The sequence below is a fragment of the Camelina sativa genome, chromosome 19, assembly GCF_030686135.1.
Source record: "Camelina sativa cultivar CO46 ecotype springtype chromosome 19, ASM3068613v1".
Lineage (NCBI taxonomy): Eukaryota > Viridiplantae > Streptophyta > Magnoliopsida > Brassicales > Brassicaceae > Camelina > Camelina sativa.
In genome coordinates, this window is record NC_141898.1 from 2,816,624 (window position 1) to 2,831,133 (window position 14,510).

The 14,510-nt window shown below is 37.3% G+C and overlaps 2 protein-coding genes and 1 long non-coding RNA gene across 3 annotated transcripts; 1 reads left to right on the top strand and 2 right to left on the bottom strand.

The window, feature by feature from the left end:
- Positions 1-2,341: 2,341 nt before the first annotated feature.
- On the bottom strand, positions 2,342-6,820 carry LOC104764359 (uncharacterized). Its single transcript, XM_010487877.3, has 13 exons — positions 6,437-6,820; positions 5,913-6,357; positions 5,204-5,828; positions 5,028-5,068; positions 4,831-4,899; positions 4,631-4,731; positions 4,442-4,520; positions 4,172-4,270; positions 3,929-3,997; positions 3,789-3,838; positions 3,615-3,696; positions 3,188-3,282; positions 2,342-3,063 (listed from the first exon to the last, which is right to left on the bottom strand). Exons 1-13 carry the CDS (start codon positions 6,751-6,753, stop codon positions 2,931-2,933), a joined length of 2,205 nt encoding a protein of 734 aa, XP_010486179.2. The 5' UTR covers positions 6,754-6,820; the 3' UTR covers positions 2,342-2,930.
- Positions 6,821-7,344: 524 nt separating this feature from the next.
- LOC104764360 (ATP-citrate synthase beta chain protein 1) lies at positions 7,345-12,042 on the bottom strand. Its single transcript, XM_019241545.2, has 17 exons — positions 11,447-12,042; positions 10,764-10,882; positions 10,543-10,645; positions 10,396-10,461; positions 10,199-10,322; positions 9,957-10,091; positions 9,774-9,834; positions 9,597-9,673; positions 9,309-9,464; positions 9,087-9,215; positions 8,875-9,007; positions 8,658-8,785; positions 8,461-8,566; positions 8,287-8,363; positions 8,126-8,196; positions 7,704-7,988; positions 7,345-7,608 (listed from the first exon to the last, which is right to left on the bottom strand). The coding sequence occupies exons 2-17, from the start codon at positions 10,861-10,863 to the stop codon at positions 7,533-7,535; spliced, it is 1,827 nt and encodes a 608-aa protein (XP_019097090.2). The 5' UTR covers positions 10,864-10,882; positions 11,447-12,042; the 3' UTR covers positions 7,345-7,532.
- Positions 12,043-12,346: 304 nt separating this feature from the next.
- Positions 12,347-13,132, top strand: LOC147920083 (uncharacterized). The gene is made up of 3 exons (XR_015591513.1): positions 12,347-12,480; positions 12,555-12,614; positions 12,780-13,132. It is a non-coding gene; the product is annotated as an uncharacterized LOC147920083 (long non-coding RNA).
- Positions 13,133-14,510: the final 1,378 nt, after the last annotated feature.

Here is a 14,510-nt window from a genome sequence, read left to right on the forward strand (position 1 = left end):
TTTTGGTTTTGATTTCTGAATCATGAGGAAGTGACCACAACAGCGGATCTGTGTTGCGGAGTCGTCCACCTAGCCGTTCTAGCTGTTGTGTAACCACTAGAGCCGAGAACCAGTGTTGTCGTCAAGGTATTGCTACACTTAACTCGTGTCGTAGTTGTGTTGTTTTGTCTATTAAACCGAAGCTTGTCTCTGTGGGAACGGGAAGTTGATTGGAGTTGTTTATTAAACTGAATTCTGAAATGGTCTGTGGTGCTTAATTAGTGTTTATCGTGAAGAAGAACTGGAACAACCAGGAATGCCTATTGTAATTAAAGTCCACAAAACCATAGCGCTATAGGTTTTGTGATGGGAAGTGAATCGTGATGCTGTTGTTGTTTGGTTATTAAACCGGATATTAAAGTGGTAAAGTTATCATGTTCACGTGAGTCATTGTGGTGCTGTGTAATGGTGTGAATTGGGCTCGTTTATTAAAACTAAACTCATGTATTCGTGAATTAATATTGATCGGTGGAGTTGGTGTAGCGCTATGTCTTTGTATTTAACATTAAATTGTTAGATTTCTGTTTGATTTAATCATTAAACTAAGTCTAGATAATTTAATTGGAAAATACGAGCACAATTAAATCGAGTTTGGTTATTAGATTACATCATGGATTTTGATTGAGAGTTAGTTGCAGAGAACTTAGGACTATAATTATCATAATAATAGTCAAAAGTCATTTACCCGTGCCGCTAGCTTCCTAAGTAAGCATCGACGTAATTGATAAGTGTACACAGTGTCGACATCACACCAACACTCCAGTTCCTGATGCTGGAATCCTTTTCCCTCTTATCCCTCATCTGTTCCCTCATCTTCAACTCTTTAAGCTGCTCATTTACTACATAAGGAACCACACGGTTTGAGGAACCAAGATTAAAAAACACAGAAGGTACTATATATTAAGAGTAATGATTGACTATATATATTAAGGAACTATATATTAAGACTAATGATTGAGTAATGATTGTCACATTCACTCAAAACACCATGGCTGAGGGTTTAATCGACAAAAAATACATTATAATGTTGCACAAATATAGTACATCATAGATTAGTCTTAATTACTAGCTAGTACTAGTGTTTAATTTGTAGTGTTCATGTGTGTGTTTTAGATGTGCTAGGGTTTGTGTACATATGTGTTTTTAGATATTTGCATACATGTTTGATCAAATATCTTACAAAATTTGATCAAGTGTTTATTTTGTTTGAGATAATATTTACTTTTAATATTACAATTATTTGGTAAAACTACATACATCTTTTTGAATTTGACATGCATATTTTGTATGTATAGATAAACAAATAGAGTGATGGCAAGAAAAAACAAATTATATGTATAGTATACACGGCTTTGTAATTAAATTTATTTATTTTAAGAATTATATATTATTTGAGAGTATAATTAAATGGATAGTCATATAAATGAATTGAAGTTCAATTCGAACCCACAAATTGTCTACAACATATTAGCAATAAAATTCAAAAAATTAGAAAAACATAAGTCCCCGCAACTATTGGCAAATTAATATTTGATGTATATTAGTATATTGATAATCATAACTTTGTTGGTATAGTATGATTATTAGTGTAAATTTGGTTTAGTACATATTATTAGAGTTTTATTTTGGATATGGTGAAATAATTGTATGTATATAGTTTTAAAGCATTTATTATTTCATATTCTTTTCGGATTATACCCAAGTAATCATATGATAATCCCATTATACCAATTAGTATTTTAGAAGATTAGAGTATTTTAATTTGTTTGATGTATATATAGTTTTATATTGTTTGTTGTATGTGTATTACTATTTTGTGAGATATTTTTAAGTAGGAATTATAATATTGTAATTATGAACAAATACGGTGCTATGTCACTGGTGCCTTGATGAATGATGATGATGACACTGTCTCCCTCTCTCGCTCCCTAACAAAGATACAACAATGTTTCTCTCTCTCGGGAATGAAATTTTAAGAAAAGTTGACCGTCCAGAAACAACTACTAATACTACTGTATTCTACATCCTTCTATTTTGTTTGTTTATTATGTTACCCCCTATAAAACGTAGTCGCCAAACCATGTTACATGAATCTAAAGTTATGTACATACTGCCATATTTACAGATACAGTAGTAGTTAGTGTTAGTGAATACTGAATAGAGTGATCGACTCGGGGATGGGTCCATCGGATTATTCATATGTTCTTTCTATATAATATATGCTGGTGGCCTAGTGCTAACTTGTTGCTATTGCTAAAGGTGGCTTCGTTTAGTATTTGGATGATACATACAAATACTAAACTGAAATATAAGATACATCAAGGATTTAAAGGAACTTATCAAATCATTATTATTCTGAACTGAAATATAAGATACATACATACTCATCACAAAAAAGAAACTTCACACTTAATTAAGTTATTATTCTTAGAAGTTTAGATGCGATGATAGATTTCTAATGTAACATTTTATTGACTTACAAAAGTAAAATCCAACCAAATTTGTTGGAAAGGTTATCAGCTATAAAGCACAGGTCATGCTCACTCACCTGTTGTTGGAAGGTATATATGGCGACTTTTTGAGATGACAAACTCACCCGAGAGTCTGAGACAAGACACGAGATTCAGTCTTTTTCCTGCTCTTGCTGTTACAATGGTTTAGTGATGAGAGCCGGAGACGCATGGGCCTTGGTCAGCACTAAGCATTAATTATGCATATCTGATCACAGCTCCAGTGTCAGAAAACAGAGTCGTCAACCTCACTAGCTAATAGTTGTCAACATTTGTGTCAGACGATGATGGAAAGATGAGCAACCTCAATGAATTTGGTACAGTAACGGGGAAGACCCATTTGAACCATAGGGATAAGAGAAAGTGTCAACTTTTGCCTGTTTAGTTGTCCTTGAGAAGAGAGTTGCCAGCAGGTAGCGCAGCAGGAGTTGCTTGGAATTCCATTGTATACTTTCTTTGTAGGTCTCTTAGTTGCTCCATCAGTTCTTGGAATGTGGGTCTCAGCTTTGTATTACTGCAGTGTGGGACAAACCAAAATAGTCACACAAAGTTAATGTCAGCATTAGTCAAATATATAGAAACATCTAGATCAATTGAGAACCGTAATAAGTAAAGGTATATATGTGTTCCTTATATACATGTGCCAACAGCTCTCCATTAATGAGACCCAACGAGGATCAATGTCCTTTGGAATATCCAGCCTCTGGTTCATGAACCCCACAGCTTTGATCACCTACATATATTTCAAAGGAAGAGTGTGTGTGCACATTATACAAGAGGATCAGTGCAATATGATACTGAATGGAAAGAATTTAGACAAGCAGAATAGTAAGTGCAATGGATATAAGACATCAAATTCATAAGCTGTGTTGCAAATAACATTGTTTCAAGGTATAACTAGATTATATACACAACCAGCACAACTCACCCTGCTTGTATCTTTAATCATTAAATATATAGATCAAAACATGTTTCTAAATATAATTTTCCCAAATAGAATTTTTTTAGGACAAATTGTCACTTGGAGACACTTTCTTTCATCGTTCTATCGCTCAAAAACGATACCTGCATGGAGTTGAGATTTTCCCATGGGATCTTCTCTGTGGCAAGCTCCCATAGTACTACTCCAAAGCTGTAAATATCAGACCTGTACAAAGGAATTAGAAGAGCTAGTTAGCACTTGAGGCTGGAAAAACAAGTATACAAGGGAACTTAACCAAACATAACACGAGAATATACTTCTCATCAGAAGATTCATTTCGGAGAACTTCTGGTGCCATCCATTGAGGCTGCATAACAAGTGAAATGCCAATCAAGATCATTTTGAGCTGTTGACTAAATAAAGAGGATCTGAATCAATAAGGATCTAGAATATATACCGTTCCCTTCCCGGACTTGGTGGTTAAATATGTTTCATGCTTGATACGTGAAAGACCAAAGTTAGCTACCTGTAGAGGTGTCCTGGTAAGTTGACAACTTTTCTAGTTCCATTTTGAAGATATGAGACTCACTTTCCCAGTTCATTTATTTATCTAAAGCTGATCATTTTCATTTTAAAAGCTATTATGTAGATGGAAAGTTATTATCCATCTGGATTAGAGGAAACCAAGTGCATATCTTACCTTAACGGTCCAGTCCCTGTCTACCAGCAGATTTGAAGATTTCAGATCACGATGGATAATGGGTGGACTACAGCGGTGAAGATAGTTCATACCGCGAGCCTGTGTAAATAATAATGGAGTATGTTGTATGAGATGTACCGTGACTGAGTCAAACATAGTGGAAATGAAGTATCACAAGACAAATACTAAGAGGTAATAAATAGAGAAGCTCATACTTGGAAGCTTTTCAATGTGAAATTGTGAATGATCAGAATGTTAACTAATACTCACAATGTCCAAGGCCAAACGGATACGCCGCCTCCAATCCAGTTTTAACGAACTTCTCTGCAGTAGATGGAAGATACTTCTACTGCAAATTGTTTCCTCGGAGGATTAGGGACAAGGATAAGAGCTATGGCTCGAAGGCCTAAAAAAACACAAAGAAAGTGAGAGTAGTAATCAAAGTGCATGAGACCGAACCGTGGAAGGAACTCTGACACTATACAGAGACGCTGAGGTGAAGTAACAGCTCCCATAAAAAGCAGAACCTTAGGATGTCTAAGCCTTTTCATCAACGATACCTTCACAGTTCAAAACGAGCAATACCAATAAAAATGTCAACTCTTTTGCCAAAACTACACTCAGAGAAATCATTATGGATAAAAGATCAAAATTAGTACCTCTTGTCTAAAAGATTGTATGACCTCTTCTGAATATTCTTGTTTGGAGAAAACTTTTATAGCTACATCCTGTAGAGGCATTAACAACTCTGAATAAGACAGATCTCTGAACTTGCAATTTTTTATTTGTCATCATTGAAGCGTGAATAAATCAACAAATGCATATCCTACAATATCACAGGAAACATAAAACGTACAGATCCAAACCAGAGACCGTGATAGACAGTTCCACATGAGCCTGTAAAATGAAATATTACAAAAGCATGTTAGCAGACCTGAGACTGGAAATTACATAAACTTAGTATAATTTATGATGCTAAAAGAACAGATTTGGCCGGCCAAACGAGGTAATCTGTCTAAGAGAGTAAATAACCTTGTCCAATTTTTTCTCCCATTGTCAAATCATCCCATAAAACTTCATAGTCCAAGCCTTCGCTATCAGTATCAACCTTGTTCATAACACTGCTTCTGGTACTTCCGCAGCTACTAGCGCTGCTTGTATTGTTTGCAATTATAGAACAAGACCACATACTAGAAGCCTCATCATTGGTAGGCTTATTACTTTGGTGAGACTTCTCTTTCTCTTGTTCATTCTGTACCCAAGGCCATACAGAATGAGTAGGCTCTCCTTTTGAGCCTCCGTGCTTATACCCTTTCCATGACCATGACAAACCTTTCTTTACCATCCATTCTTCCGCTTTTGAGGTGAGAACCTTGTGGATTGCAGGCTTTCCATAACTCTCATCACTGGAATTTCTGAAGGGTTTCAAAGTAATCTTCTCATCCTTACATGTGAATACACCAAAAGGAGATTGGATAAAATCCCCCTTTGGTGAGCTGGTACTCGTTAATGCTGCATCGTCCTTGTGGTCAGAGAGAGTAGCATTGACACAACCGTGATTCGAATGAAGACTGTCCCCACTGCCACCCTCAGGCAGTGTAACACTACTATCACCTGCTGGCGTTTTCGACCTGACCTTGTTCCTCACCTTGGATGCCTGCAATTTTTATAGCACAGGTCAAAACATGCAACAGCAACGTTAAAAAAGTGAGAATATGAAACCAACAATTAATGAACAAACCAAATCTGATATCTTTGATGCTATAGCAACTTGTATAGGCTGAGCAGAATCAAGGCCAAGTTTTGACACAACAGCTCTTTTGGATTCCAAACCAAGTTTAGATGCAAAACCAACAGGGCTAGAGCTCGGTTCAACTTCTTGCGGCTTTAATTTAGCGAAAGAGATTCTCGGGTTCAGATAGGGTGCAATGTCACTTGTGATAGAAACGATCCCAATAAGAGAACCGTCGTCAGCATAGAAGGGGGAACAGGTAGTGACTGCTGAAAATTTCTCCCCTGATTTTCTCTTGACAGGAAACTTGCCAGTCCAGCTCTCTCCATTAGAACAAAGCTGAGCAACATTCATAGCAAAGACAGCATCCCGATCATCTACCATAACGTTAATTGGGTTCTGCCCAACTGCTTCTGCAGCAGAGTACCCATAAAGCTTTTCTGCCATGGCATTCCTGGGGAACAAAACATGTAATGGAACAATGTAACACTATCCATGAATATCATTTACAATATGTTTTTTTTATTACTCACCAAAAGATAATTCGCATATTAAGATCGAAGGCATGAACAGATTGTCCCATGGACTGCAAAATGTTCAGATACTGTTTTTCCGTGAACTTCTTCCCGGCAGATGGTCTCCATATCATCGAATCCTTGCAAAGGATCTCCTTGCGCAACGAGGAGGCACAGCTATTCCTCAAGGCTGGATGTGATGGCTGCTTAATCTCCGCCGTAGAAGAAACCTTAAGCCTAGACATCTCCTGCATTAGATGCTCCTGACTTTGCTCTATCTCTAGCATCTTCTTCAACAGCTCCTTGTCAAGTTTACCTTGGAGAAGCTTAACCATGGTCGATATTCTAATCAAAAGATTCACACTTTCTTTCTCTCTAGAGTCAAGAATAATGGAAACCGCTAATTTCTATATATTGGTTAGGCCTAGGCTGACAAAAATATACAATAACTCAAAATAAAATCTATAATACGTAAGAAAGATACTGCTGTTAACCAACTGTCCAACTCTAGTCCATGCACATTCTCTCCTCCTTCTATAATATAGAAGTTTTATACTGTATGTTACCTCTTAATCCGTGCCTTTTTGTGTGGCAGATATGTTTCTTCTTCTTCGTTCAATAAAATAGAAAATGAAATATGACATATATACTCAAAAACGCACCAATTCGTGACGAAAGAAAGTTTTCGAGTATATCTTTAGTGTTGTTAAGAAACTTTGGTATAGTGTGTCATAGTTTTCAACTCGTTTTGTAATTTGGATTTTACTGATTCGTATTACTACTAGTTTCTTTACAACACTAAAGATAGACTCAAAAACCTCTGGTCGAAAGAAACAGCTTCATCTCGCAAACTCTATCTAGACTGTAGAAGAATCCAAAAATATAATCAATTGATACGTCGGATCATATCATTGGTTCTTATAAAATTGAAATAAAATACACATTCTCATTAAGTCATCATAGATTCATAGACAAATATAACTTTCTTTTATTATTAAAAGCATTGAGAGAAATCACAACAGATAATTGTCCAAACAAATATAAAAACACAAAGCCTAACTGAATGGGAGAGAATAACAATATGACGATGACAAGAAAGTAATTAATGATACGATTACTTGGTGTACAAGACATCTTCCCACGGGTGTCGGTACAGTGGCTGCTTCAGTCTCTTCTGATCAAATGTGTGCCTGCAACCATTTTTTTTCACAGAAATCCAGATCAATATTAAGTCACTTCAAGAACAAGATATAGATGGATAGATGTGTCCGGTTAGGATATTTACCCGATTAAACCGATGGATCGAGCAAGGACGAAGAGGCCGTTCAGATAACCAATCTGGACGATTTCGTCAATCTCTTGCTTAGTGAACATCCCACTTCCAGCGAGAAGGTCCAAGAAGAGAGATCCAATGGCTCCGTCAACGTTGAGTACGAGGTTGTTGGCTTTGGAGAGTGTGTATGTCTCTACTTGGACTGCATATTCCATGTACTTCACTGCAGGGAAGTTAGACCGTGCAAATTTCTGAAGCAGCTCCACTCTTTTGCCTCTGTTGTCTCTGCTCTTTATCCTATAACAATCCCATTAAGATGTAAGTAAAAAATCCAATAAGAAAATGCTCTGTTTCTGCTGCTTCTGAAAAGAAAGATTAGGCTTCAATTGTTTATTTCAACAAAATGAAACCTTTCTGTAATGGCTTGTTCTTACCTGTGACCAATCCCAGGGACCCGGATTCCTTTCTTCTTCATGCCTTCCACAAATTCATATGGTGTGAGACTCTGGAAAAGGCAAAATGTTTTCGTACAAATTATATCCACGTCTCAAGAAATACATGAGGCAGTTAGACCGAAGGAGATAAGGAGTTTTACCCTGTCACAAGCGTCCTTGAAGTATCGTGCTGCGTCATCAATTGCACCACCAAATCTAGGACCAATTGTTAATAGACCTGTGTGTTGGAGGGATTATCACTTATTATAAGCATAGATTATTATTGTATAGCAAACTTCACCTAAAAGAGTCGACGAATTGGGATGTTAATTTACCTGAGACAAGACTTGAGACAAGGTCTTTTCCTGCTCTTGCTGTGACGATGGTGTTGTGAGCGCCGGAGACGCATGGACCATGGTCAGCGCACAACATTATGCATATCTGATCAAAGTTCAGAGTGTTAGAAAGCATATTCATTCTCAGTAGCTAACAGTGTTAAATATCTGTGTCAGTACATGGAAAGATGAGCAACCTCAATAAATTTGGTACAGTAACGGGGAAGGCTACGTTTGAACCATAGGAGAGAAATGACATCTCCCACACCATAACCCTGTTCAATGATGGATGACATTGGCACACCAGCATAGCATGGTTCTTCCCCTGCAAATTCAATGCAAAAAGAATTTTGTTTACAACAATTTTGTTGTTTTATTCATGATAATCTGGTCTGGTTTCAATAGAATTATTACCTCTGTCATCAGATATGGTGGAGATGATGTGAGTAGGAGCCCGGACTTTCCCACTCTTAATTGCAGAGCTGAGATCTTCTGGGATTTGTGGAGGAGTGACTTCCTTAATAGGAGAGACCTTTCCTTCTTCAACCTAGGAGGAACAGAAGAAAGGAACGTAAGATCACAACAACACAAATGCAAGCTAAGACCAAATTTGATTGGAGACTGACCAATTTGTCAAAAGTTTCCTTGATTGCAGATTCTAGGGCTTCAAATGAAGTGGGTACAGTAGCTCCAGCGTCTTTCAGTGCTTGATTCTTGGCTTGTGCAGATTCCATCTCTCCACCACTTTTGGCACCCTGATTCATATAAGATCAAAGGATGATTTATATCGCTAGCAGAGGAACATTAGTGTCCAAAGTTCTTTAAGTCAGTTTCTGGGTGACACTTACTGCATGACCAAATTGTACTTCGGACTTGAAGAGACGTGCACAAGTCCCGCTGACCCAAGCAACCACTGGTTTGGTCACTTTCCCCTGTTTCAAGGCCTCAACTAGAGAATATTCATCTCGTCCTCCAAGCTCTCCAAGTACAACCACCATCTTAATCTGCAATATTTAAAAATGAAAACAAAAATTTGGAGTTAAAGCATAGCTTTTCTCATAGTTTAACACTAGTTAAAATGATTAGGCTTGAGGATATCCAGTGGGGCAAGAAAATTTAAGTCGAGATTAATATACCTGTGGGATGTTATTAAATCGCAAGATATGGTCAGATAATGTAGAGCCAGGAAACACATCCCCACCAATAGCAATGCCTGTGGCCATCACGAAGCGAATTTCAGCTTAAGATTCTTCAGAATGATAGGAATGAGGAGACATTGAGTAGTAGATTCTGAACATAATATAGAAAGTTACCTTCATAAATCCCATCTGTCACACGGGCAATGGTATTGTACATTTCATTAGACATGCCGCCCTGTAGAAAAGGGAGAATGACAAATAATTTCTCAGAGGAGGATACAAAAGAGGATAATAACGAGCTTAGGCAGACTTCAAATAACGAACTTAGGCAGAATACAAAAGAAGAACAGGACATACAGATTTCGAGACAAAGCCAACAGATCCAGGCCTGTACAACTTGCATTGGATGATATTGTCAATTGTTCCAGCAGTGTCACCAATTTTAAAGGCACCAGCTTGAACGCCTCCAACAGTAGCTGGTCCAATAATAACCTTTAACGACCAATTGATGAGAAGATTAACTCAGAAAGTTTGCATCAATAAAAAAAGATTGATACGTAATGTGTTTCGAAATGAGACAGTTCAGTCTTATAAATCACCTTATTGTTAGCACGAGCATAAGCAATCAACTGCTTAGTGTCAGACTCCGGAACACCTTCTGCTATTATGGCCACAACTTTAATAGTTGGCTGCTTCAAAGCAGCCATGGATGAAGCAGCAGCACTAATACAAGCGAATGAAAAAATACATTACAAAAGAATCACAAAGAGAGACAGGAGTGAAACATTAAACGAACCTTCTAAACGATGCAAAGTTGATGAATACATCAGCTGTGGGATGCGCAGCGCATGCTGCCTCAATGCTGCAAGAAACAGACAACTAAGTTAAAACTGTCTGAATCATGTCTTTCTCTTTCTCTATCTAAGATGGTATTTTAACTTACGCTGCGTGGACAGGGATGGCTATTTCCTCCTGACCAAAAAATAGCTTTTGGAATCCCTCAGAGCCTGGGTTAATGATACCAGCAACAGAAGGAGTTTCTCGCCCTGGAAAACGAGTAAAGAAACCAAATTTAACAGTCAAGTCAAGTAAATCCAGAGAGAGAGAGAAAAAAACTGATGAAGACGACAAGGAGAAACAGAGACAAAACCGAGATACACTCACCGCAGAGGAAATCAAAATCAAGCATCCGCTGAATGGGAAGCTGCTTGTAATTGTAGAACAGGGCTTGTGTGTTGCGTGAAAACAGCTGTCCCGTGGCCATGTTATTGGCTCGTAAGGAACTGAAAAATCAGAAAGAAAGAAAAAGGTGAAAATTTGAAGCTGTGAATAAAAAAAAATATTACATTCCAAACCAAGATGAAGATGTAAAAACTGAAAAAAAAAAACCCAATCCAACGGTCACACACCAAGCAAAAGTTTCTCCCTTTCCATGATGATAAAACTAAAAAATTGATTCATATGATCGAGAAACAAATCAAAGAAGAAGCTTTTTTTGGAAAAAGTTCCAATTGTTTCTTTCGGATTAAAAAAAAAAGATTACGCTTTTAGGGATCGGAACAAAGGACCCACTAGTGCATAAATCTCAACCACTGCTATTATATTTACAGAACTCCCAATATCGCTTTAGATCTCTCAGACTCAGCCTCGTATAAACACAAAAACTAGTCTCCACTATCGAATCATCACTTACTTAACTTAGCCTTCTAAACCCCAAAACCCAATCCGGATCGATACTTTTTTTTTTTTTTTCTGATAGAGAGATTAACAGAAAAACACAGATCGGAACACGGATCTGAACTCAATTAGAATTGGAAAAGTTAAGAGAAATCAGAAGACGAACGAACCTGCTGAGTCGAGAGAAGGGAGTCAGAAGAGAGCAATGTTAAGTGTTAGGTGGAGGAGAGTAGATTGATGTTAGGAAGGTAAAATGGCTCAGAGGAGACAACCAATAAATGGAAAGAGAGAGAGAGAGAGTAAGTAATGGGGGGAGGGAAACAAATAAGATCAGCTCAGCTACCCACCACCAGAGAGAGACAGAGACACTCACGTGGCTCGTGTTAGTTAGCTCACAGCTCCTGATCTCCGATCCATACTTTGTATTTTCTTCTTTTCTTTTTTGTTGTCAATGCATCAACAATCAACATGTCTTTCTTCTATGGAATTACACAACAGAAACAAACAAACAAACAAAAAAAACACAAATTATGTGACTAAATAAGAAAATATACAAAATACTTATGACAGAAAAAGAACTATACTAGTATATAACTATAGTATTAGTTTAAGATAACAGCAAATATTAGAAATTTAATTTTGTTTTTGATTAGTATTAGCATTTTTTTTTCGTAAGTATAAGCAGTTTTTTATATATAATCATATACTAAGTACTACTGTAGGATCTCGTGTAACTTTTATATAAGCATTTTTTTTATATATAATCATTTTTTATATATAATCATACATATATATATATATATAACTTTTAATATGATTTTAGTGTTATTTATATCCAAATCATTAGTTGAGTCTTTGGTACGTTTATGAAGCTGATCATCAGATGCTTGCGGTTGGGTTTGAAGTAGGACATGGAATTGATTCTTCTTGAAAACCTTCCGGTGAAGCGACAAACGGACAAAGCATGTTAGTTTAGCAACTTTGCATGCTTAGACAATCCCCTGAACATTGATCTGGCTGGTTAGAATGTTTATTCTTTGTTTACCTTTCCTCACTCTGTCCGATGTGACTCGGCATCATAATGTGATGATTCTTTCAATTGGTTGCTGCGAGGTTTGGAGACCAAGATGAAAAGCTCGCCAAACTTTACGGTATCTCAGCCACATTAACATTGAAAAGCACTATCCTAAGCGACCTAGTAAAAGTATGGCTCAAGGTGCTAATTTGCTCTTTTGGATTGTGATTAGTAGACTAATTTGATGTTTCACATTTTGCAAGGTGTATGCAAAGGGTGGAAGGACTATTGTGTCCTTCATGACCACCTCAAAGATGCTTCAGGTCCGCACCTCTCTCTTCTTCTTCTTTCTCACGGCTTCTCTGCCGTCTCCTTCTCTGTCTTTTTTTCTTTGCCGTTTTCTTCTCACGGCTCTTCTTCGTCTTTGCCGTCGTTCTCTAACGACCACCTTTCCAAGTTTGATATGGAAGAGTTTTTTTTGTCAGAAGCTACTCGCGGGAAATGGAGTAGAGCTGCAACTATGGCACACCTAAGTGGTTTCTCTCAGCCTCCATCTTCTAGACCTCTCATCATTCATGAGCAGGGTTAGATTTTCAATCATGCATAAACATTAAAAATGACACCAAAGAATTGTTCATTGATATGTCTTTGGCAATGACGAGTTGGGGTGACGTTGCAATGATGTTGACATTTGCTCTTCTAACCTCTCTTTGACACTTAAGAGGTTATATAGTTCCCTCATTACCTCTGTTTCACTCTTTGTCTTAATCTCTGTTCCAGTTTGCTTGTTCAAGAGTGAAAGAGCAAGAAACGGTTTTCTTTGTAAGACTACATTTTTAATTAACTCGGATAATTTTCTTACAAGACAGCACACACATACATATACTACTTCTAATTGAAACACACACACACACACTTGCAGTCTTGCACCCATGCTTCGAGACCATACTCCTACTAACTACTCTCTTACACAAGACAAGTAGCCACCCTACACATTGAAACTCCAATTCCCTTATTTACTCTTCTTGCACAACACTTGGACTTAGTAGAGTTTAGTTAGCACAACCTCATCTTCTCTTGGACTTTAACTAAACCAACACAAAACACAAACCTCATGTGGGCTTTGGTCAATGTGAACTGAATATATAGTTCTCTTGTAAAAATTGCTCAGCATCTTCGGAGTTGAGAGTTTCTCACAGTCAGTGGTGACTACGGACTGCTCATCGAGATTGTGGGCAGGGCCGGCGATAGGGTGGTGCAAGGTGTGCATTTGCACTGGGACCATATTTAATTAGTATAAAAAGTAGTGTATTTTAAGGCTAAAAAATTTTGCAAAAAAATTTCTATGTAATTAAGACTTATTTTCTGAAAATTGAATATGGACTACAACAATTTTTGTGATTTTTACACCAGCTCTGGGAGCAGTGGAAGATGACATACCATGGCGTCAAGGTTTCTATTTCAGGACTTTGTGTACGTATCATGCCAATTGGCTTCAAACCATACATAATCTAGTCTTGATGAGATCACCATTGGGGAACCATCACGATGCAAGATACCACCGTCTTCTCGAACCCTTAAAGGAAAACCACAATGTATCTCTTAGGATCAGAGATCTCCAAAAACTTATTTGATAGGGTGGCTAGGAAGAGGTAGCAGTTCCTCAGGAGCAACCCAGGCCCGGCCCACAGGGGAAGCCACTGAAGCCAAAGATTCGGGCATCAAATTTTGAAGGCTTTTTTGTTTAGAAATAAAAGGCCTTTTTTGTTGGATATGTATAATGGTTCATATGTAAAAGGCTTTAAAAGAGTATGTAAAAAGCTTTAAAATGACACATTTTTAATTTTTTTGCTTAGGGCACTCCTAATTGCTGGGCGTGCACTGGAGCAACCTACACAGTTTGGATAACAATGATGCAAGTTTTAGATCACTTTCAATCTAAAGTTGTAACCCACGTGAGACTGGTTTGCTGGGAATTTAATAACTCTGATTCTTATTAAGAGTAGTAGTAAAGAGGTTAAATCCTAGATTAATAAGGAAGAAATTCTCATAAACTGATTGATTATCTTAGAAAATGTCTTTTTATCCCTTCTTAGCTCGAAATTTTGACGATAATATATAAAACAGAATATGGTTAAATATGGACTCACTTTTATTCGTGTGCTTATTAAACTCTTAAGTTTTTTTTTACCTAGTATACGTCATGAAGAACAAAACGT

Coding starts and splice junctions, on each gene's coding strand:
- LOC104764359 (XM_010487877.3), bottom strand. CDS start 6,753: ATGGTTAAGCTTCTCCAAGGTAAACTTGACAAGGAGCTGTTGAAGAAG. Junction 4,271..4,441: donor TCCGTTTGGCCTTGGACATT/GTGAGTATTAGT, acceptor TTATTTACACAG/GCTCGCGGTATGAACTATCT. Junction 3,697..3,788: donor AATGAATCTTCTGATGAGAA/GTATATTCTCGT, acceptor TCCTTTGTACAG/GTCTGATATTTACAGCTTTG.
- LOC104764360 (XM_019241545.2), bottom strand. CDS start 10,863: ATGGCCACGGGACAGCTGTTTTCACGCAACACACAAGCCCTGTTCTAC. Junction 9,674..9,773: donor GACAGATGGGATTTATGAAG/GTAACTTTCTAT, acceptor TGATGGCCACAG/GCATTGCTATTGGTGGGGAT. Junction 7,609..7,703: donor CGATCCATCGGTTTAATCGG/GTAAATATCCTA, acceptor AAATGGTTGCAG/GCACACATTTGATCAGAAGA.